Source organism: Corylus avellana, chromosome 5 (assembly GCF_965113065.1).
Source record: "Corylus avellana chromosome 5, dhCorAvel1.hap1.2, whole genome shotgun sequence".
Taxonomy (NCBI): domain Eukaryota; kingdom Viridiplantae; phylum Streptophyta; class Magnoliopsida; order Fagales; family Betulaceae; genus Corylus; species Corylus avellana.
Window position 1 is genome coordinate 2,408,188 of NC_142494.1, and position 21,121 is coordinate 2,429,308.

General features: G+C 35.7%; 1 protein-coding gene across 1 annotated transcript; it reads right to left on the reverse strand.

The window, feature by feature from the left end:
* Positions 1 to 798: 798 nt before the first annotated feature.
* Positions 799 to 20,323, reverse strand: LOC132183037 (cellulose synthase-like protein B4). The gene is given in 11 exon segments (XM_088516195.1): positions 799 to 1,429; positions 1,519 to 1,562; positions 1,565 to 1,817; positions 2,231 to 2,409; positions 2,618 to 2,738; positions 10,790 to 11,002; positions 11,247 to 11,369; positions 13,120 to 13,245; positions 13,350 to 13,402; positions 18,773 to 19,053; positions 20,067 to 20,323. Coding segments are annotated over 11 exon segments (2,205 nt in total). The 3' UTR covers positions 799 to 874.
* Between the last annotated feature and the right edge of the window lie 798 nt (positions 20,324 to 21,121).

Genomic DNA, 21,121 nt, shown 5'->3' on the forward strand with positions numbered 1-21,121 from the left:
CCCAACCTCACAACCACCATCGCTGCCTTTTCCACCCCTTTGACTTGTCCAAGAGGTGCATGCAAATGTTCTCCTGTTGCTGAAATCTTCACTCCCTATTCATATATATATTTCTTAATTATTTTAGTGGACGTGGTGGTCAAGGGGCTTGGCACTAAGGTTCTCTAGCTGTGTTGTTGGGCTTAATAGACTAAAAGATGACTTCAATATAGGATAATTGTGTGTAAGAATATATTATCAGATTTGATTGTGTTCAAATTTGGTTGTGATTGATTTCAGATTTAATTGTAATCTCATCCCTTTTAAGTAATCCAATTTGATTGTATCCAATCTAATTTATATTATCTCCGCATACGATATATATTTGCATTGGAGCTTGAAGGCCAGTCACTTTGATAAGATCCAGCAAGAGCTTGATGAGCATTTGTGATTTGGGAAGATGACATACCCTTTATTTTTTGAGCAATTTGATGGAATTAATCCAGCAACCTCGTTTGTGCAATAAAGGTACTATTTAAGAATTTTAACAAATGAGATAGATAATAAATTATTTAGTATTACGAGGATAATCTTTTCTTTTGCATAAGTAAATTATAAAACTCAGGCTCGTGATTAAACTGCCACGAAGGGAACTAGAAATTTAACTTGAAGGGTGCTGAATTGAATTAAAAAAAATTTAAGGGGCCAAGGTAAAAAAGAAAAAAGAAAGGCCTACTCTATTTTTTTTAATAAATTTAAAGGCTATTATTTTAAATTTCAAATAGGTTCGCTTATGAATGAAAAATAGTGTAAGAAACATATAAGAATGAATCCATTCCTTAAAATTCCCTGAAATAGATAACATGGCCTAAAAAGTAATTGCCTGTCCAAGGGCTCAACCCATAGTGGTCATTTTGCACAAGTGCAGAAGAAGTAATGCCAAAGCAGCTGACTTGCATATGGTGGACATGGGAATCCCATGCTTCCCTTTCCCAAACAGCCCTTTCAAAAATGGTCAATAGCATAGCAACCACAACACACTACACAATACCACCGCTAGCCCTGCCCCATGCCCGCCGCCATGAGCTTGTGGTTGCAACTTCAACAAGCTCACAACCAGTGCAGTCAAGTGCAGTAGCAAAATGGTTGTGCCAGGCACAAAAATTGGAGAGTCGTCGAAGGTGAACCTACCGGCATGATCTTCATTGGAAGAATCACTAGATTGGTCTTTTTTTGTCACTTCAAAGACTACTGTCTCCGATATTCTTAAGAGCTTGAGCATGACACCAAGAAATCCGAAGAGCCATGCACTCATAATGGTAATTCTTGCCATTCTCTGGTTATTCCACCAAGCTCGAACTGACTGGCCAGCTTTTAGGTACTCGAATAAAGTGTATAGATTGTAAATGACGAAGAGAGCAACTAGTACATAAAATGCTGGTTCATGAACCTACAAACACATATTATAAGCTATTAAAATGAATAATAAATCTATGAAATATATTTTCAGTACTTTATTGTTCATGAGCTTCACCTAACCTTTGGCAAGAAGGAGGAGTTGGTGATGATACAATACGCCGGAAAGCATAGCATAGCTCAGGTACAGAGAGTATGCTCCAAGAGAAGATATACAAATACGCCAAGCTTTGCCTCAGTTGGAGCTTCCCAAAGCCGGTGGCCCACCTCTTCTGTTGGGTCATTACAACAGGCCCACCCGAGGGTGCACACCCTAAAAAGGCCGGTGGGTCGGGCGTGCAATCCATGGACCTCCAACCCCTAGTATGGATCATTACCCCAGTGTCGGAGTCCTCTGTTGTCGATCCATATCTCAAACCCAGCTGATACCGTCATATCGGACATCCACAAAGATGAGAGTGGACCAAAAAAAAAAAATAATAATTAGAATAATGATGGTGATAATTATGATAAGATAAATAATTATGGTCAATAATTTATTCATATTTTTTTTATATTCTCTTACAAATTTAATAGTTAAATTTGTGGAGTTCAAATAAATTTACAAATCTAATGATTGATTTGTAAAATAAGACGGAAAAAAATATTGAGATCAATTATTTCTCTTATGATAATATCGTTTCAACCCATGCCGAGAGGAAAAAAAAAAATTACCCAAAAACTAAAACTTAAATGGATTTGCAATTTAATCAAATCATGAGATAAAAGATATTTGAAGAATAAAATGATTTAAATTAGCCTTCAATATGTAATTTGCTTATTTTTGGTTACTCACCTTTGTACCCCAGCCTGTACCATATTCATACTCGCAGCTTGCAATTTGGTATGATGCCTCAATAGAGGTCCAAAGACAGTTAGATGGATTTGCGTTCCCTTTCAAAGCTAGAACAGCTGATTTAATCAGCTCCTTTGAACTCCCAAATTCTTGAAGTGTTTCCTCATAAGCCAATTTTCCTGTCACAGGAAAAATGAAAATACTAGTCATATAATAAGAAAAGTCCCCTTAATTAAGTGTTGCCTTCTGAATAAAAAATTTCAATTGTTACCACTAAAAATTAGTTAAGATAGTGAGTCATGCAAGTAAATTTTTTAGAACAGTATAGCATTACTCTTTTGGAGAATAAAAGTTATTTTATAATTAAAAATATCAAAGTTTATTTACTTACCCTAATTGATTCTACAATATGACTTGGAGAGAGGCCATAAATAATTTTTCGTCTGTTGAAACATCCAGTTCCAAAATATAAACTTCCTTGAATTCCAGATATGCCGCGATTCATACACTTTGTGCATATATGTGTAAAACAAAATAAAGTAATTGTTAGAACATAAACTATAAACAAAAAAAGAAAATGCTCTTCAGGTGCATTACAATGTCGCTTTTCTTAAGACGTTATTTGCCCCAACTAATTCTCATCAATTGGTTTGCATAGGTTATAGCAAATATTGTTATAGTATATGTGTTACAAACATTATTTTTCAGTTGTTTTGTTATTAAAACTTTGCAAAGCCATTATTATTAATTTAACCAAATCATTAAAGTTTTATTTGCAAAGGTTTTAAATCTTTTATTATATTGACTATTTTATAGGTTGAAGACCAAGTCTTCAACCTATTGTCATAAGCTTTAAATGTATATATATAACCATTGGAGTTAATAAGTTTTACTACATTTTTATAACTACATTTTATAACAAGAATATATAGGAAAAATCACTTTCTTTTCTTTCCAACAAGTATAGTGTTGTAAAACACTTGTTTATTGGCATAAAGCCATATGCTATATTATTAGTTTTTCCTACAAATAATATTCTGAAGTCCTTCATCTACTTTGACAATTGGGTTGTTCTATTACACTTCGTTATTTGGAGTGCGTCCTTAACGAAGTTAGACGCTATAGTCTAATCCTGGGAGGTTGCGTGTCAAAGGATCCGATCACACCGAGTTATACACTCCGGGAGGCACGAATCAACCTTTAAGGACAACGCTCTTGCGTGATTCTATAGCACATTGTGAGATCTTTCCATACTCTACTTTTCATCTCTTGTATTTTGTGTATTTTATTGTTAATTTTTAGATTGTAATGATTTTATATCAATGAGAATTTGTACACCATCCAAAATTATTTCCAACAATCTTAAAGGTTGATTATAATGGTGGCACAAATATTTTTATTAAAATTATAACAATAGTATTTAAACTTATGAAAAGTCAAATACTATAAGAGTTAATTTGCAGTATGCAGTTCACATATAAGAAAGATGAAATTAATCTTGAGTGGAATGATTTTGTTGTGAAAAAAAAAAAAAAAAAAAAAAAAAAAAATCTTGAAACTAATTCATTTATCAAAAGAAGAGCTTAATTTCATGTGTAGGTATGGAAAGTGAAAATATTTTGATTGAAAGAGTTTTTGATTATTTGACCTCAAATTTGTGTTATTTAATTTGTTCGTCAAATAATATTTTATTGTTGGGTTATGAATCTTACAAGAAAAAGAGTTAAGCCCTTTATGATTTTTTAGAACTTAGCATTTTATGTTGTGTTGTGCTAAGCTTATTAGAAAACATCCATGTAGATTAATAATAATTACAATGAGTAGTTACTCATGGTGTGATGAAAAAATATATAGGCATTACTAATTGTGTGCAGAGAATACAATTTTGTTGAAGCTTCTTGCAGATAAGCACATTGTAAGAGGAAAAGATGTGGTGCGCGTATTAAGTTGATCGGTTCTTACGACACCTAGTTGGTGTGTGGTGACGACAATCCATTTTGGAAGATCTTGGAGTAAAGTTGTTGGCTCCACTGTGAGTATTAAACTCTGATTCATATGTCTTATTTTTTAAGATATAATAGTTGAAGGTGCTCTGATTCAAGTTATGTCTTATTTATTAAAATTGAAAAAATTCAAGTTATGAAGGTGCTCTTTGATTGAATTAAAGCTAGTGCAAAATTTTATAATTTTGTATATGATAAGCGGTGGCTTCTATTGATTCATCTATTTCAAAGAAAAAATAGTATTTAGCATTTATGTTAGCTATGACATGCTAGATTAGTATAACCACTTTAAGTTATTTGGTAAATCCTCATATATATCATTCAGCTTTCAAATTTTTCTGACATGATGGTTCAAAATAAAATATATGTGATTATTGAAGTTCATTTGATACATGATAAATTTATCATATCATAAGAATGATATCATTGGAATATTTATTAAAATGAGCCAATAATAGTTGATTATTATTTGGTTGGGCTTGATACTTTGCATATTTATTGGGGCTTTAGTTAAAAAGATTTTGTTTTTAAAATCTTGATAGAACTTGAAATATGCAACCCATATATATATAATATATAAGGATCATGTTGAAAATCACAAGTGGTGATTAGTATTTTTAAAACATCTTTAGAACTGTCAATTGACAGAAAAGAAAGAAGAGTAAATGATAGATCATACTTATAGAAAATTGGGCTCATAGAAGCCATTTCTTAAAGTTCTTGTGAGCTATTAATGGAATTTTTTTTTCCTTGTTATTACTTGGTTTATTCCATTAATATTTGGTATGATATATTTGTACATGTAAATTTTGATTACATCAAGGAAGTGAAAAGAAACTAGATTCTAAGGCGTAGTCAAAATTAGAACATTGGAATAAATTATGAATTGTATGATTATCAATTTTTAGGTTATCTACCAAAGTGTGGGGGGGAAACCTTTATTTTGTCTGTCACATTCATAAGCATTGTTTGGAATACCTCGAAGTGTGGGGGTATTTGACAAATGTTATGTTATCCAAACCTAAAATGAAGAAACTTGGTTTTAAAACCTATGATTGTAATTTTATTGGTTTTACATGTAATAGTTCATGCTATAGATTCCTTACTATCAAGAGTGATGTTTTAGATTGCAATGCTATTATTGAATCTAAAAATGCTATTTTCTTTGAGCACGTGTTTCCTTTGAAAAATAAGGAAAAATTCTTTCATGAATTTTCTGTTGCTTCTAATAAATTATTGGTGATGTTTAAGAATTGAGAAGAAGCAAGCGAGTTAGAACGGAAGGAATTTCGGTAATGATTTTATTGCTTATATTGTTGATAATTATTCAATATGTTATGATGAAGCAATTAAATCTCTATTTGATGCATTTTTTTGGTTAGAAACTATAAATAATGAATGGAATAAATTATGTCTAACCATGTATGGGAACTCATTGAGTTACCTTCTAAGACCAAATCGATTGGTTATATATAGGTGTTTAAGAAGAAACTTAAACCGGATGATACAATAGATAAGTACATAGTAGACTTGGTAGCTAAAAGCTACAAGTACATGCATAATGTTGATTGTTTGATACTTATTTCACGGTTACTAAAATTGCATATTTAGGAATGTTATTTGCCATTGCTTATATTTATAAATTTGTTGTACATCAAATGGATGTCAAAGCTATTTTTCTAAATGATGAAGAGATTTATATGGAGTAGCCCGAGGGACTAGTAATGCTCGGTCAAGAACATAAAGTGTGCAAACTAGTGAAATCCTTGTATGGATTAAAGTAAGCTCCTAAACAATGGCATGAGTAATTTGACAAGGTGATGTTGTCTATTGCATATTTGATTAATGGTGCAAGTAAATACATAGTAAATTTTACAATAATGAATGTGTCATTATTTATTTTTTAATATATTAATGACTTGCTGATTTTGAACTAACATTGATGTCGTGCATAAAGTTAAATTATTTCTTGCATCTAATTTTGATATGTAAGACATAAGTAAAGCTAATGTCAAATTGGACATTAAAGTTATTAGGGATAATGATTGCATTATTTTATCTCATACATATTATATATGAAAAGATGCTTAAAGGATTTGAGCACTTTTATTATCCACCTATGTCGATACCATATGATCCAAAAATACACTTGGTTAAGAATCATGGTGATAGTGTTTTTGCAAGAAAAATATGCTTAAATCATTGGTAGCTTGATGTTTTGACAAACTGTTTATGCCTTGGTATTACATATATTGTTAGTAAATTGAGTAGATATACTTATAATCATGGTATTGAGCCATTGTGATGCGATCTTTAAATTGTTGAGATTCACAAAAGGGCACAATTAATTTTGGTTTGTCTTATTGTGATTATCCTGCTATATTGAAAGGAATGTAATTGTATAAATTGATTTAGATGAGCAAAACCTACTAATGCCTATTATGTGTTTACTCTGGCTAGAGGAGCTATCTCTTGAAAGTCTTCAAAAAGACTTGCATAGCAAGGTTTACTATGGAGTCAGAGTTAATTGCCTTGGAGAAGGCATAAACTAAAGATGAATGGCTAAAGAACTTATTGGTTAATTTATTTAATTTGCCTTTATATGCTAACATAGCTGGATCTATGTGTTTATTGTGATTGTCAGGCTGCCAAAGCTCAAGTAAAGAATTTATAATGAGAAAGTACACAATATTGTGAGGCAGCTTATTGAGACCGGTATATGTCCATCGACTTTGTGAGGTCATAAAAGAATTCTGCAAATTCTTTGACCATGCCACTAGCAAGAAGGCTAGTGAGAGAAGCATCGAGGGGGATAGAACTGATACCCAAATCATGGCACTGTGATTGATACCCAACCTCTGTGATTGGAGATCCCATGAACGAGGTTTAATGAGAAACGAAGTCACAAGTGAAATGAGGTATGGTACTGTCAATTTATGTTTATTAACTATCTTGTTGAGAAGATTAGTGATGAGTCCATCTCTATGGTGTAAGACAGTACAAGATGCATAGTGATTAAGGATGAGCTTAAAGCTCTTAATGGATCCATAGTCCCTACCTGTTGGGATGGGGTGTTCCCTGCACACACTCCTGATGGATACCACCGATATGAGTGTGGATGTGTTATCTCCTATGAGACTTGGGTAGGTCTCTAGAGCGCTCATGAAAGCCATTTTATGGTGTAATAACAAAAAGATGTAGAGTGAGTAAGGATGAGTTTAAAACTCTTAATGGGTCCATAGTCCCTACTTGTTGGGATGGGATGTTCTCTGCACACATTCTTGATGGACGCCACCTATGTGAGTGTGGAGGTGGTGCCGCCTCCTATGAGACTTTGGCAAGTCCCTAGAGCACTCATGAAGCCCAGAGGCGCATGGCCTGTATAAGGCGCCAACCCGCTATAGAACAACCCAAATTTCTTTGATTTGACTTGATTTGATTTTTTATTTTTGGAGAAAGTTATGTGGGTGATAAGTTTGTTTAACTTGTGGATTTGGTTAAAAGAGTTTAACTCTACCACAATTCATTAAGTTCCTAGTTATTTATCCTAGGTGCGGTTAAAACTTCCGGGTACCACATCGATACATGCTTTCAATCTCCTTTTATTCTAATATTTGTAACATGTGGGGGATTGTTATAGTATATGTGTTACAAACATTATTTTTCAGTTGTTTTGTTATTAAAACTTTGCAAAGCCATTATTGTTAATTTAACCAAATCATTAAAGTTTTATTTGCAAAGGTTTTAAATCTTTTATTATATTGACTATTTTATACGTTGAAGACCAAGTCTTCAACCTATTGTCATAAGCTTTAAATGTATATATATAACCGTTGGAGTTAATAAGTTTTACTACATTTTTATAACTACATTTTATAACAACTTTTTGGGAGTTTTTTTTTTTTTTTTTTTTTTTTTTTTTTTTTTTACGTTTTGACCGTTTGGTTATTAGACTTCTTTATGACATTAAAAAAGAAACTTTCCAGCACTTATATATATAAATATATATATATATATATATATATATATATATATGTTGAGCTCTAATAAGAATATATAGGAAAAATTACTTTCTTTTCTTTCCAACAAGTATAGTGTTGTAAAACACTTGTTTATTGGCATAAAGCCATATGCTATATTATTGGTTTTTCTTACAAATAATATTCTGAAGTCCCTCATCTACTTTGACAATTGGGTTGTTTTATTACACTTCGTTATTGGGAGTGCATCCTTAACGAAGTTAGACGCTATAGTCTAATCCTGGGAGGTTGCGTGTCAAAGGATCCAATCGCACCGAGTTATACACTCCGGGAGGCACGAATCAACCTTTAAGGGCAACGCTCTTGCGTGATTCTATAGCACATTGTGAGATCTTTCCATACTCTACTTTTCATCTCTTGTATTTTGTTTATTTTATTGTTAATTTTTAGATTGTAATGATTTTATATCAATGAGAATTTGTACACCATCCAAAATTATTTCCAACAAATATATCTTCATAATATAGTGGAGCCTAGAAAATTTTATAATGTTTGATTGCTAACCGTCAAATCAATCTTATAATTAACGATTATCTAATTATAACCGTTTGATCATAATTTTTAATACTGATTACCTAATTTATAGATTTAATCTTACAATTCCAAGTGTGTGTGTGCTCACATGCGTGTCATACTATAACATACACTGATTATTGATGATACCATAAATAAGCCTAAGACCCTATGAAGCCTCATGCTTACATAGCAAGTATTGAACAACCGTAAGCCCACCATGTTACTGTAAAACAAGGAATATAATATTAAAGAAGTTCTTCATTCTCCAATAAGGTTAGAACTTCTTTCTCCCTAAAAAACACTTTCTATTCAATTTTCTCTCTATGAATACTTAATTGACTTAAGCTTCGGAGGCTGACACCACTCTAGTCGTTCCTTTCTTGTCTTGTAGGTGACTCGTTGTCCATTTTGGTTATGCAAAAATCTACTTTTGCAATTGGCGCCATCTATGGGAAACAATGTTCCTCATTTCTCGGAAAATGCAACTGGATTGGGTTGATAGGTCTCCTCCTTTTCCTGATCTACTTTGACAACCCCAATTTTTTATAAAGTAATTTTTAGGCCTAGTCCAGGTAAATGCGCTTAGAGTTGTACAGACCCATTAATATGACTGAATTCTCTTAGTTCAACAGATCAAAATATCCTTCATGCATAAATTATATATTTTGATTTTAAAGTTCTATTTTGAATCACATTCATGGTTCAATGGTTTAGTGCATGGCATATGAAATAAAAAGTATAGGTTTGAAGCCCGATACTTCAAACAAAAAAACCAAAATTCTATTGATTCTTCATAGCACGTTTTGAAAGAAATGGGAGTAACTTCAGAAAACTCCTATATATAAACCTCCACTCGTTTTGAAACTACCCACAAAGTTTAAAAACACTCAATTAAGGGCATCAAACATTTAATTTCTTTCAACTACCTCTTTCGATAGGAATTTCCATTAAGAATTGGTCTTTATACCTATATGTTTAAACAAAGTAAATTTGCACTAAGAAAGTGTTACAGAAAATAATTTGAAAAGAAAGTGTAATAATTGGTATTTATAATTTCATGCGATTTTAAAGAACAAGGTGTTTTAAAAATACAGTTTTAAAGAAAATGAATTTATCTCAACCGTTTTCATGGTTGGAGATTTGACTTGCCAAGTCTTGTTCACATACCCTTTTTATGTTTTGTTTTCAGGTTATGAGCAGAATGGATTAGGAGGCATGGGGACTTATGAAAGCATTAGAGTTCATCTCATGAAACTCATGTTTATTTTAAATTAGTACACTATCACGGAACTTATTGTTAGGTTTTAAAAATTGACCTTATTCGATGCTCAAAACCATACTTTTATGTCTTATCATCTCCCAAGCATTTGGTGTGAAAGTTTTGTGTGTTATCGTCAAATAGATGTCAAAAGACCGTCATGAAAATATAGCTCGGAAAGGTCTCCATGCGTTCATTAGATACTAGTCAGAGACCATCATGAAGATGTAGCTTTAAAAGGAGCCTCCTTTCTACATACAACAAACAACCACAAGCCCACCATATGACAATAAAACAAGGGATCGATCTAATAGAAAAGAAGGCCATCATACCTAAATAAGATAAAAACTTATTTCTCCCTAAAATTCCTAGCTTTCTATTCAATTTCCTCTTTATGAATACTCTGCTGACTTTATAAGTATCAAAGGCTCTTCCACCAGCCCTAGGGCCGGCTCCACTCCGTTTGCTCATACCTCGTCTTGTAGGTGACCCATCATCTAATCTAGCCATGTGAAAATATGGTTTTGCAATTATATTAATTTGAAAACATTCTAATAGTAATTATTCTAAAAATAAAAACCAAAAAAGCCAGTAATTGTCCAATATTTTGTGAGTGACATTCTTCACTTTTTCCTTAGTCACACATGCATATATAATTAAACCAATGTTGTTTATAAATTAAGCAAAATAAAAATGTAAAAGAGAAGACTTATTTGCAAGTAAAGATTTAAATTTGACTCACCTCAAACATGATCACGTACTGATTGCCATAGGAGTCATCCTTTAATCCATCATAGAACACTTGCGGGAACTGAGCAAAAGCAATTTCCTTTTCACTGTAGGAATCTAATAGTAGGCACATTGTATGAAGAACAAATTTTGAGTTGTTAACAAACATATCACAATTTACGTTGAGTATATACGGAGCATTTGTCATCAATCCTGAGACTCTTGTCTATATATGATAAGAATCAAAAGAGGCGTTAATTAGTTAGGTATTAATTTTGTAAACAACTAAAAGACATTTGATCTTATTAACTCCTTTGGGATAAATGAGTTTGGCTTACCTTTTTAAAAACATGCAAATTGCCTATAACAAAAAAATAATTGGTAGAAATTACCTTCACCCCCGACCTCTTTTTTAATGAGATCTTTAGTAAATATTTTACTGGAAGCAAGCCAAACTCGACATAAAAAACTTCTTCCAGGACATTTATAGCACCCGCTTTGGAATTATGTGGATGCTTACGCCGCTTCTCCCTAGATATATAAACCAACTGTGGCACCCCATTTGGAAGACCTTCCTTGTTCTCCGACACAACCTAAAATAAGATTATCTAAATGAGAACTTTTGGAAATTGCTTATAACCCACTGATAAGCGCTGAATGTTGCACATTCAAGCCCCTTAATTTGCATATGTTAATTCCTTAGCGTTGTTATTTGTTTAATTTTGTTTTGTTTTTGTGTTTTCAGGTTATAAATAAAGATGCAATTAATTCCATTGATTTTGGGCTTAAAAGCACACTTTGAGATGATTAAGCTTAGCCAATCACAACAGAGGACCAATATGTTGTGGTTAAGTTTAATCAAATAAAGGAATGGATTAATTCGAAATTTCTCAAATTGGAGGCAAAATCGGATTAGATTCAAATTTGAATTCTGCATATGTCTCGGATATTGGCCATAACTTTCAGCTCAAATATCCGATTGAGATGATTCAAGTGGCACAGGAAAGCTAACTCAAATTACTACAAATCATTGTGAAATAGTATTTTCCTAATTCGGAGCGCCGCAATGCCAAAATCGGCCCGCAATATAGGAAAGCAATTCTGGGCGAATCCTATTCCGATTTGGACTTAGGTTTTCTTTATCCTAATTGGACTTAGGTTTTCTTTATCCTAATTGGACTTGGACTTAAATCTCCAAAATTTATAGGATTACCAAGGCTTCTAGGACTCTCCTAAGCCCTATAAATAGGCCTCTAAGCATTGAGAAAGGACACACCGCTTTCTAGAGCAAAATTCAGTAAAATTGTCTTTAGAGCCTAGAAGATCATGAGCGGCTAAACCCCTTCGTGGGGTGTTGATGTAACCCTATCCAAGCATAATGGTTTGATTGTATTTAATTTTTAGATTTTCAATTTATGCATGTTGATTGTATAACTATGAGGATTGCTACAATTGATTTATGTTCTTAATTATTAAATGCAATTGTTCTTAAATTTCAATATCAATATTTGTGAAATTCTTCTCTTGTCTTAAAAAGTGTTTTACTTTTATTGAAATCAAATCATTATTGTTTTCTGTGATTATGAGGATGATGATTATACAATGGGTTTAATTGACATATGATCAATAGGATTTGATAGGCCATGCCTAGCGAAGACGGATTGTACTACACCCTAGTTTAATGTAATTTAGGTAGACAGTCCGTGCCAACCAAAGATGGGTTACACTTATTCATTGATTGTGTGTATTCTGCTAAAGAATTTGATAATTTATACCTAGGGAAGACGGGTCGTACCGTATCTTAGTGGTTAGGTGGACGATCCGTACCAACCGAAGATAGATTATGCTTATTCTTTAATAAGGTAGTTTCTTGTTTACTTATAACGTGCATAGAATGAATTTTTGGGATTAATTATGATTAACCATTGTTGTGCGGATAGAGGTGAAGTCAATACCCTACACACTCTCTCTTATTTTAAATCTCTTTTATTTTCATGCACTTTAAGTTTTAAAGAAAATCAAATGAATTCTCTTTTTAATTAAGTTAATTTTAATATTTTGAATTTTGATAATAAAACCCCTGCAGTCCTTGAGGTTCGACACCCTCTCTATAGCCCTATCCTACAAAGATTCGTCCTATTGCGAGTGGTTATTTTTATAATTGATATTTTTGGACACAAAAATATCACATCACCCACCTGGAAGACCTTCCTCGTTTCCCAAAGGTTAGAATAAATGTACAAAAATCAAATTCCCATAATGATCCCTAGTCACGTCTAGGCATTATTTTGAAAAAGTTGTGTAGGTTCCAGGGTACTCCCAGATACTCAATCTGGAGTTTACCTTAATAATAGTTGGATGGTTTTTGCATTCTACATTTGAGAATTCTGCAAATTCCCCAGTAAAATCACATGGCCTTGACTTTAGGGCGGCATCCTCAATTTTATGGCAAAGCAGCTCATACTCATCCTGCAAGAGATGAAGACAAACAAGTTTGTGCATAAGTGGCAGCCATTTCTCATCATAGTTCATCAAAATATAGTCATAAAATGTCCCCATGATATACAACTCACCTTCATCCTTCTCCATTCTTGATGGAACTCCCAATTAGAGCTGTTGAAATAAACTATAGAATACTAGAGAATATAGGGATAAACTGAATATTGTATTTCTTTGTATTTAGAACTGTATACAATGGGGCCTATTTATAGTTGAATAAGGCCAGACAGAATAGGAATTACAATCAAGGAATTAATGTACAATATTACAAAATAATATCAATGTATATACAGGGAAAATATATCAAATCAGCAATTATGGTGATTATCAGCAATTATGGTGATTATCAGAATATAATCAGAATATATTCTAACATCCCCCCTCAAACTCAAGGTGGTAATGTAAATGCCAACTTGAGTTTGGAAACAAGATCACGGAACCGTCCAGGTGGATGTGCTTTGGTGAACACATCGGCCAACTGATTAGTGGAAGCAATGGGACAAAGATGGAGAGTCCCCTGCAAAAGATGATGGCGCATAAAATGACAGTCGATCTCAATGTGTTTAGTACGTTCATGAAATACATCATTATGCGCAATTTGAATCGCACTTCAATTGTCACAAAAGATAGGAGAACTGGAGGTTTGAGAAACACCCATATCATGTAGGAGCCAACGAAGCCAGAGGAGCTCAGAAGTGGTGTCAGCAAGAGCACGATACTCAGCTTCGATGCTAGAGCGTGCAACAACTGATTGTTTCTTGCTACGCCAAGAGATGAGAGAATCACCAAGTAAGAAACAATGACCCGTGGTGGAACGACGATCAGTGGGATCACCTGCCCAATCAGCATCTGAATATACATGTAAGTCTAATGATGAGTGAGAAGAGAAATGCAAACCATGAAACAGGGTGCCCCTCACGTAGCGAAGGATGCGAAGAACAACCGCATAATGAACCGAGCATGGAGCTGTCATAAACTGACTAACAAGGTGGATTGCATAGGCAAGATCCGGTCGTGTCACAGTAAGATAGATGAGGCTGCCAACTAACTGTCGATAGAGAGTGGCATCAGAAAGTAGCTCACCATCAGTGGCACGAAGTTTGACATTTGTCTCTAGAGGGCTGTCAACAATTTTGCAATCAGTAAGGCCAGCTCGTGAGAGGAGATCTGAAGCATACTTGGCTTGAGAGAGATAGTAACCATTTGGATCAGATGACACTTTCAATCCAAGAAAGTAGCTGAGAAAACCCAAATCCTTCATCTCAAATTGTAGGCTCAAAAACTATTGAAGGTTATGAATACTAACAGTATCATCTCCAGTAATAATCATATCATCAACATATAGTAAGAGGAGAATGAGACCAGCATCAGATTGCCGGATAAAAAGAGCAGAGTCATAGGGGCTAGAAACAAACCCAATCTACGCAATAGTGGAACTGAATTTGGCAAAGCAAGCCCGTGGAGCCTGTTTCAGACCGTTCAATGCCCGGCGAAGTCGGCAAACCTTGTGTGGCGGATGATCGTACATAGGAGGAGGCTACATTTAAACTTCTTCACTAAGATCACCATTGAGAAATGCATTTTTCACATCCATTTGAAAAAGATCCCAACGACGCACAGAAGCCACAACAAGGAGTAATCGAACAGAAGTAAGGCGAGCCACTGGTGCAAAAGTCTCCTCATAATCAATACCATACTCCTGATTGAACCCCTTTGCCACAAGACGTGCCTTGTATCGCTCAATAGACCCATCAAATTTTGTCTTAATCTTGTATTCCCACTTGCACCCTACCATAGTTTTGCCTGGAGGTAAATCAATTAAGTCCCAAGTATGGGTTTTGGAAAGGGCATTAAGTTCTTCAGACATAGCATTCTGCCAAAGAGGGTTAGCATGAGCCTCACGAAAGGAGTGAGGTTCATGGAGAGTAGCAAGAGCAGAATAACAGTGATAATCATGAAGATGGGAAGGAAGAGATGTTGCCCGAGTAGAACGACGAGGGATAGAGGGAGCGGGCTCAAGAGTAGATGGATCAACAGGCAGGGTAAAGTCATTGGGGTCGACCGTCGGAATGTCGTCTGGAGAGCTTGTCATCCCTGCATTCGGATCAGTAGTGTCGGGGAGCAAATCAAGCGAGACATTAGTGAAGATAGGAGAGGAACTAGAGGGACGAGTAGGAAAAGACTCCATATCACTAAATAGCCTATGTTCCCAAAAAGTGACGTGCCGCGAGATGCAGAGCCATTTGGAAATAGGATCATAACAACGATATCCTTTGTGTTCAATGCCATACCCAAGAAAACAACATAGACAAGAACGAGGTTCTAATTTTGTTCGTTCATGGGATGGAAGTAGCACGAAACAGACACAACCAAAGAGGCGAAGAGATTGGTAATCAGGAGGAGATCCATTCAGAAGTTCATAGGGGGACCTATTTAAGGTAGTGGGAGACGGGACCCTATTAATGGTATAAACATCGGTAAGAGCGGCTTCTCCCCAAAAGTGTTCAGGGATAGAAGCAGATAGGAGCAAAGCCCTAACAATGTTTAAGATGTACCTGTGTTTACGTTCAGCACGACCATTTTGTTGAGAAGCATTTGGGCATGAGCGATGGGGAAGAGTGCCATTTTGTTTGAGGATAGTAAGGAAGGTAGATTCACGATATTCCATAGCATTATCAGAACGAAAAATTTTTATGTTGCGAGAAAATTGGGTTTGAATCATCCGTTGAAATTCAGAGTAAATTTTCGAAAGTTCAGACCGATTTTGTAAAAGATAAAGCCATGTGTATCGAGAAAAATCATCCACAAAAATGACAAAATAGCGGGATCCACCCATGGTGGGAATAGGCGCAGGGCCCCATACATCAGAATGCACCAAATCAAAAGGAGCAGAAGAAACAGATGCACTATTATTAAAAGGTAAAGCACTTTGTTTTCCAAGTTGACATGCAACACAATCAAATGACTCAGACTCAACAGGCCCTAATTGACCACTTGTAGCTAAAGAACGAATACGAGAAATAGATGCATGTCCTAAACGAGAGTGCCAGAAAATGAGGGTGGTAGAGGGAGACTGAGATGGAGTGGCAGCTGACACAGCAGGAGGAAGATGGAGTGATGAAAGCTCAAACAGACGTCCAATCTTACGGGCGGTCCCAATTAGCTGTCCCGTCTGTGGATCCTACACATCATAACTTCGGTTAGAAAAGTGCAGTTCTAAGCCAAGTTCACAAAGTTGACCAACAGATAAAAGATTTAACGAGAGATTAGGCACTAAGTATGTATCAGACACAGATAGTTGATGAGTTGAAATAGACCCGACGTGACTAACAACAAGATGGGAACCATTAGCAGTGTAAATGGTAGTAGGCCCAGGTAACACAGATTTTGCAGAAAATATGGAAGAATTCGGTGTCATGTGATTACAACAAGCAGAATCAATATACCAGGAGGAATTACCTGGTGTGGTGGACATGGTGGTATTAAGATTGGACTTAGATAAAATCTGATGAATGAGAGCTTCGATTTCTGCAGGAGAAAGAGTACTGGGTTGGGGTGCAATATCGGTGTAAGACATATCTGATGTATCAGTATAAGTGACCGCAGCAGCCTTATGACTAGGAGCTCGATGATTCCCACGAGAAAGTCTTTTCCTGCATTCACTATATCTGTGGCCAAACTTCTAACAATAGTGGCAGTGGTTGTTCCGATTGGATGAGGAAGACCCGGCAGGAATAGAATTAGGAGCACGCGCATTGCGGGATGCAGTGGCCATGACCATCTCAGAGGTGTGTAACTTCATAGTAGAGAATTGAGTCTCTTCTAAAACAAGTTCACTAAGAGCACTCTCCAAAGATGGCAGTGGTGAGCGGTGAAGAAGAGAAGCTCGTGTACGCTCAAACTCATCTCGAATTGCCGCAAGAAACTCGGCTAGGTGCATGCTATCGTGAAAAGCGATGTACTCAGAGGCATCAACCATATCCCTCCACTTTGGCTCACATAATGCTAATTGATTCCAAAAACAAGTCATTTGTGAATAAAAATCAATAATACTCTGACCTGGTTCCTGGCGCATGTGATGGAGCTTGGTCATAATCTGTAACCGCTGAGCAAGATCAGTAATGCTGTAGCGCTGAGCTAACATGTCCCAGACATCTTTGGCATTGTCAAGATTGCCAAATGTCATGCTGATGGAGACAACACAAGTGTTGGAGAACCAAGAAATAATCCTGTAATGGATACTTTTCCATGTGCGGAGGCGGGTTGAGAAAGCCGCAGCAGGTTCCTCTTTTCCAGCAATAGGCTTAGGTTCTTCACTAGAAACATACTCCCAAAGACAATATCCTTTGAGCCACCTACTCATATCTTGATACCAAGCCGGCTAATTGGAGCCATCGAGAATAGTAGGAATAGGTTGGGTAATATCTTTGGTGTTTAGGAGAGTGGTAGGAGGTACGGCCATTTTTTTTTTGGGATATAATCTGGTGTGGTTGGGTGTAGGGTAAGTTCTGTGAGCCTGGTGAGAGAATCAATCTGGTGTGGTCGAGTGTATGATAGGGGATATGAGCTTGTTTTTAAGGTTTAGGATCTGGTGTGGCTGAGTGTATAGTAAGGAATATAGGCTTGGTTCAAAAGGGCTGAGATCTAGTGTGGCTAGGTGTACTGTAGGTGTGTGAGCTCAAAAAGTAGGAATAATCTAGTGTGGCAGATTGTATTGTAAAAAAAATGAGCTCAACAAGACAACTTACAAGGTGGTGGCGCGTGGCGGCTCTGGGTGGCGCGTGCTTCAGCTGGTTCGACAAATCGGCAGCCTCCGATCACGAATCTGTGATTCGTTAATGAAAACGGCTGACAGGGGCGGCGCGTGGTGGCCGGAAACAGTGCGTGGCGATGGTACAAAATTCCATAGAAGGTTGTGGTAGCGCGTGGGGTCTCCTGGTGGCGCGTTCTTTCGGCAGGTCAGTAGATCGGCAGCCTCCGATCTGGATTCTGGCGTAATTTTCTGAAAACGGCTGACTGGGGCAGCGCGTGAGGTGCGTGAATAGTGACACAAAGACTTCAGGCGGCACGTGAGAGCGCGTTGAAATTCAGAACGTTGATTTGATAACTCCACAGGATAGATCGGACCTTTTTGAGCCTATTGGTATAATAATTATACCAAAACAAGATCGAAAAAGCCTTTGAACGGACTAACTTCCTCTAGACAAGGCCAAAACTTGGCTCTGATACCATGTTGAAATAAACTATGGAATACTAGAGAAAATAGGGATAAACTGAATATTGTATTTCTTTGTATTTAGAACTGTATACAATGGGGCCTATTTATAGTTGAATAAGGCCAGACAGAATAGGAATTACAATCAAGGAATTAATGTACAATATTACAAAATAATATCAATGTATATACAAGGAAAATATATCAAATCAGCAATTATGGTGATTATCAGAATATAATCAGAATATATTCTGATTATATTCTAACAAGAGCTATCAGTACTGGACGTTAGGGAATCATTGAAAAAGTATCTAAATGGAGCTCTGACTTGAATATTGTACTTCTTATAAAATGGAACCCAAAGCTTGGCAAACTTTAAGGCTTCAGAAAGAGAGTAGTAGGTTAAGGGAGAACTGCCATCATCGGAAACATAGCAGGCTAGTTTGTGAGCTGGGTAATCAACTGCCAACAAAGAGAGTACGGTGTTTATGGTGATGATAGGAGGTTCTAGCATAGGGTTTGCAGTTGTCACAAACATGTCCACCGACGGAAGCTCAATTGCCCTAGCAAGAATTAAATCGTAAATAACTTTGACGTAAAATGTTCTCCATCGAAAAATATTTTGATCGCAAAATATTTTCTTAAAAAATGATTTTTAAGAAAATCATGCTCAAACTTGAAAAATGTCCTAACAATGTCTTGACTATTTTCTAGCAGTGTCCCGATCGAATCCTAGCAGGGTCCTAGCGACATCTTAATTGAGTCTATCGATTTGAAAATGACATGCTCAAACTTGAAAAATGGTTTACAGTTTTCAAAAATTAAAACTATTTTTCGAAAATTAGAGTGGTTTTTCGGTCAAATCGAAAATATGTTCCGATGACTATTATTTTCCTTCACACCAAACACCCGAAAATACAGAAAGCATATTTTAGAAATTATTGTACACCGAAACAAACAAAGCCTAAGAGAGAGAGAATAAGAATGGAAGAGAAACAAAAATTAAGTTTATTACCTAACATATTCAAAGTTTTATGGGCAACATCAATTAATCTTGTTAAAATAATTTTCATATTAGCTATGTGAAAAACTAATAAATTGCTAGCTGTCCTATCACATTTATCAAAAAAATGCTACAAAAATATTGTCTTAAGATATATATATATACCTTGATCCACATCCATTCTTGTCGGAATTCCCAAGAGATATCACTGGATGATAGGGTGTCATTGGAAAAGTATCTAAAAGGAGCCCTAACTTGAATATCGTACTTCTTACAAAATGAAACCCAGAGCTTGGCAAACTTTGAAGCCTCGACAAGAGGGTAGAAAGTGAGAAGAGAACAAGCATCATCAGAAACATAGCAAGCAAGCTTGTGAGGTGGATAATCAACTGCCAACAAAGAGAGCACAGTATTTATGGTGATGATAGGAGATTCAAGAACAGGGTCAACAGTTGTCACAAACATGTCCACCGATAGAAGCTCGATTGTCTTAGCAAGAAAAATTGATATATGATTAAATTCAATGCGATCTCTTTCTATTATCTGCTTAAGCTTTGAGATAGTAAAACTTACAGTTGTAAGAGGTGGTCCGGGTACGTTTTGTACTCCACGGGATTCCATTTGGTGTTGATGATGAGAACCCAAGCGATGGTGAAGGATGACTCGCATAGGAAGGCAAGCAGCCAAGTGAGGCCATAGTCGTTGAGGAAGAGAAGGCGATAAACAAGGACAGAAAGGTGAAGGAAGAAGATTATGACATCAAAGATTCTTTGTACGGTGTTTTTGCGCTGGATTCTTTCATATAAAGGAAGAATGGTCGAAGTGGCCATGGAGGAAGAAAGAGATAATTAAGAGTATGTCTGTTCGATCTATTGAAGGTGTTTATTCATTTATACTAGACCGAGTTGTTGTGTAGATCGAGTCCTCTGACTCACACGTGTTCAACCAACACGAATCCTATAGCCTTCTTTGATGAGGGGAGATGGTCAACATGAAGTTCTGAGACGTAGTGGTGAAGTCACGTGGCCTAGCTGCAAATTCTCTCTCAACAATGTTTACACACTTCAATTCCTTTGTTTTTAGCTGACACAGAGCGACATGGTGATAGAGAGAGAGAGAGAGAGAAAGCCGCCGCTTGGTGTGACAAAAACAGCGGCAATTTTTCTCATACTTAACACTTTTTGAAGTGCCATCAATCGGAGAATTTAGACGTCCACTACAAAAAAAAATGTCATTTTTTTGACGTGGCAAACAGAACCATTTTTTTTACCATGTCAGTAAATGTTGACGTGCCAAAACTGGCACGTCAACAAATTTTTTTTTGACGTGTTGAATTTGACACGTCAATATTTATTGACGTGTTACATTCAACACGTCAGTATTTCCTGACGTGTCAATATTTGACACATCAGGAAATTTAAATTCAAATTTTTTTTTTTAATATATCAGGTTTCTGACGTGTTCTGACGTGCCATTTTTAGCACATCAGCAATCTATAAAAAATATGTTTATATTATATATATCTCAAATTTTTTTTTACAGCTTCCTGACGTGCTGAAACTAGCACGTCAGAATTTCTGACGTGCTAGTTTCAGCACGTCAGGAATTAAAAAAAAAATTAAAATGAA